Source organism: Choristoneura fumiferana, chromosome 20, assembly GCF_025370935.1.
Source record: "Choristoneura fumiferana chromosome 20, NRCan_CFum_1, whole genome shotgun sequence".
In the NCBI taxonomy this organism is placed as follows: Eukaryota; Metazoa; Arthropoda; class Insecta; order Lepidoptera; family Tortricidae; genus Choristoneura; species Choristoneura fumiferana.
This window is the reverse complement of record NC_133491.1, coordinates 11,449,090-11,453,458: the sequence shown is the minus strand read 5'-3', so window position 1 is coordinate 11,453,458 and position 4,369 is coordinate 11,449,090. Positions and strand designations below refer to the sequence as shown.

Here is a 4,369-nt window from a genome sequence, read left to right as displayed (position 1 = left end):
TAATTAATGTCATCATTAATCCGATTATTGCGCTATTTTTTATGAGAATATTAGTGAAATTCTAGGTTGGAATATTATTTGCCACTTAAGTAAGGCTAAACGGAGTTTGCAAGAATATTTGTTACTTACCAATTAATAAGTACCGATATAACTCAAGATCCATTAGGTCCCATCACTAAACGAGTTTCTGGTGTTACGTTTCATGCATATTACGTTTTTACATTTAATTGTGCGTTGAATTTAATTAATTGATTATAAAAATCTGATAGCTTAAAGTTGTTTTATATAACATAGTTCTTTATGTTTAAATATTTTACGTCAGTAATATTCAGGCTACAACTGAAATATACTTCCATTTATTAAGACCGCAGCAACTTTTTTTGAGTAAAACGAAACGTGCATTAAGTGTCACCCGTACCATGCTGGAATGAAAGCACTGTACATAATTCCTGAGAATATACTTCAAGAAATAAGTAGGAAAAACTGAGAAACCCAAAAAAATTAAGAAACCGGACCTTCAACATCACATGATTTGAATACATTTTTCCGTAAATAATAATGTAAGATAAAGAAATATAAAAATTAAAGACATATCCCATGTTGCCTTTTTTTTTGTTTCGCCACTTTTGGCTACTACAGAGATTTTTGCGAAACTAGCTACTTTTTACCGTGCGTTTTTCTTTGGGCAAGGTGGCAACACTGCCAAGCACGGCATGACGGCACGCGACTTTGTGGGGACCAGTAATGCTCGACCCTATACTGCTCAGCCATCACTGCACGACCTGATAATACGAACTCATTTTGGATTAGAATTATCAAGTCGTACAATATAAGGTCGTGCATTATTAAGGTGTCCAAATTTTTGCTCGGCCTGTTAATACTCGACCTGTTATTGTACGTCGTTATAATCGGAATCCAATCGAATCGAATGACCATAGGTTTGTGTTAGGTTGTGTTAGGTCCAATTGTGACCACAATGCGCGAGCCGAGCGAGCGTAGCGAGCGTGCCGCGGCAGCGGCCGGCGAAGCGCCAGGACCAAATTAAGTTATTTTCTACTAAATTTATTAATATTCGGTGTACACGAAAAACATGATCAATCGTGCGAAACGATTGCTTGCTGTCAAAAGTGTGCTCCGATTATTAGGTCGTACAAAATCAGGTTGTCCAATAGCACCTTGAACATTATCGGTACAGGGTGATAAAGCTCGACCCGTGTTCCAAGTGTCATGTGATTGAATTATCAGGTCGTACAAAATCGGTCGAGCATTGTCCAGGTCGTACAATAACTACACCCGACTTTGTTTTTGACTTGATTGCAGTCAGCTGTTCTGCTTCGCGTCGCGACCTTGATTTGACTGCAAGAAAACAATAACCAAACCGCAAAATGGATTTCAAAGATAAAGTGGTGTTAATAACCGGCGCGAGTTCTGGATTAGGAGCAGCCACGGCTATTTACCTGTCCAACCAGTCCGCGAAACTCGCTTTGGTTGGCCGGAACGAAAAGCATGTACGAACCATCTCGCTGTATTGCGGCAAGTCAAAAGGAATAAAGCCACTAGCCATCACCGCCGATGTCACTGTTGACGCAGACGTGGAGAGGATCGTGAAAGAAACCATAGATCATTACGGGCAGATAGACGTCTTGATCAACAACGCTGGAATCCTCATAATGGGCGGTATAAAAAACGGCAGTCTGGAGACTTACGACAAGGTTATGTCGACTAATATGCGAGCTGTTTACCACTTGACCATGTTAGTTACACCGCACCTTGTTCAAAGTAAAGGTTGCATCGTAAATGTGTCCAGTACAGCGAGTACTAAACCCAGCTCTCGTTCCATTTGCTACAATGTTTCGAAGGCTGCGTTGGATTCATTCACGAAGTGCGTTGCGCTGGAATTGGCGGGAGATGGCGTTAGGGTCAATTCGGTGAACCCGGGATTTGTGAAGACAAATTTTTACAATGACATTGGGTTAACAGAATCCCAGTTGGAGAGGTTCGTTGAGAGTTCTATTGGGAACATGCCACTAAAGAAAGCCATAGAGACGGACGATGTAGCTGGCTTGATTGCCTTTCTGGCAAGTAGCAAGGCTAAAAGTATTACTGGTTCCTGTTATGCTATAGATGGCGGTGCTTTGTTGAAGTAATACTATATTTGTTTAAGTTACAATATTTTACAATTACTGTTGTGTTAATATAGTTTGAGGTAGAAATCTACCTCTGTTCATGTTAAACCAATTTAAATTTTAAACTATCAAGGATTCCCAGTACATGCGGTTAATAAGAGGTTTTCAAAATAATCACTACCTGTAAAGAGTTGCAGCATTAAAGAGATAGGGAACCACTACACTGAAAAACTGTCTTAAAAATAATGTACTATTTCAGCAGATGGTTGAGCAAGTTTTACTGAACACCTCTTCTTTCAGGATTTTTTAAATAAAATTATTCAATCAGCCCCGAGAGCTATAACTAGCATGTCATAATCAGCAGGGCCGTCTTTCACCTATTAGAGGCCTGGGGCCTGGGATGCTGCATTCAGTAAGCCTGAGCAAGAGTTGAGTAGGGTCTAGTCTTGGGGCCCCCAACCCATCATGGATTTTTTAATTTTTATTGACAATTCTTTCTATTGATTTGTTAATGTTAAGTGTATGTCAAAAATGTGACTAAATCTGGAATCAAAATGTTAGATGAAAAATTTGGAGTATTGAGTCAAACTAGACCTCTATTAATTTTAATACAATTTGTAGTGTTGGTGAAAGTCATTGATCTCAGAAGTCTTCTAATTACTGTAAGAAGATGGAAGAAGTCAGTTGTTTTAGACAAGCAACATACATTCTTGGCCATAGACAACTTTGTTATTTGTCAAAAATAATTTTTCTTCTTATCGCCTAGATTTCAAGTTATTTCTGACACTGCTAGATGCATACCACAAATTACTTGCTTAGCTTCAAACTCGGTTAAGTCCAATCTACCCTCTTATACCTAGTGCCATCCACGAAGACACGTGATTTTGACAAAATTAGCCATTAATGACGCATCTTCGTGAATGACTACCTTTAGAAGAGTGTCTACCTTATTTTCTTTTTCCTTTGATACCAAAATCGTAAAATTCTAGAATTGGACTTATTTGAGTTTGATGTTAAGCAACTCAAGTAATGTTGAATTAACAATATATTTTTTTATATGTATCAGTCTCACATTGTAATTATATATACCTACTGCCTTTGTAGTCTTCTATTTTTTAAAATATTTTCTACAAAATTATGTAGATTAGTAATATAATGCTTAAGTGTTAATTGTTCTGACTGATTATGTAGTCATTGAAAACATGTATTCAATATTGTCTTTAAAATAAAATATTTTAACAACAACATGCTTTTATTAATCCTGAGTGCCTAACAAATTAAAAAAAGAAATTTTTAACAATTATTTTTAGTTGTAGACAAAAAGAATGCCGAATTCTTTTATTACTTAGGTGGGTCAATCAACTATTTTACCGACACTTTGGGCGTCTACTGCGTTACCAAAATTGTCTCTGGCGTTACCAAAAAATCGTACTTCCAACAAGATATTAGACGGTTTAATAGGTTGAACTTAAGTAGGATGGCATGTATTCATGTACACCATCTATTAAATTACAGAAAAAACATGTTTACTTACAAAAATCTGCAATTTTTTGAAAAATGTCGCGGACAGATTAGTGTCGGTAAAAACGTTGATTGACCCAGGTACGTCTTCATACAAAACTGCTGAACAAATTTTGATGAAGTTTGGCAAGAAGAAAGTTCGTGTGCTGAGGAATTATAATAGTCTACTTTCCATCCATGATTTTCTGAAAACGGGACGGTCCTGTTCTAAATTGGACTTGGTGTTAAGTTACGTGGTATGGTCACGTTAATTTTCCACAGTCATGACATGAGAATGCGGAGCTCATCGTCTGCGCCATTATCAATCAATGAGTAAGTACGAAATGGACAATATATTTTTAAAACTCTTTAAAAGACAATTAGCGGTTCGCCGGTCACATCACATGACAAACAGGCACACGTGACGAGCAAAACATCTGTTAACAATACACTGCGGGCCTTGAATAATCCATCACGTCGTAACTATCTCGTAGCCCACTATAGCTACTCGGATAGTTTTACTCCAATTGTGAAAACCTCGCTTTACGAATTACGTAATATTTAAACATTTAGGTAAATATTATGTCTGTCAATATACACGTACAGGTGGAAATTTTTAACGGCTCTTTTCCTTTCGGAAAGGACATTTCATCCCAGGCTATATGCGTCCCACTGCTGGGCAGACCTTGCAGATAATAAAGTAAAAAAAACATTTATATCGGGCAACTTGGCCCATACAATAA

At 37.4% G+C, this 4,369-nt stretch overlaps 1 protein-coding gene across 1 annotated transcript; it reads left to right on the top strand.

Moving 5' to 3' along the window:
• The first annotated feature begins 1,286 nt into the window (after window positions 1-1,286).
• LOC141439242 (uncharacterized oxidoreductase SERP2049-like) lies at window positions 1,287-2,337 on the top strand. The gene has a single exon (XM_074103454.1). It carries the CDS (start codon window positions 1,386-1,388, stop codon window positions 2,145-2,147), a length of 762 nt encoding a protein of 253 aa, XP_073959555.1. The 5' UTR covers window positions 1,287-1,385; the 3' UTR covers window positions 2,148-2,337.
• Window positions 2,338-4,369: the final 2,032 nt, after the last annotated feature.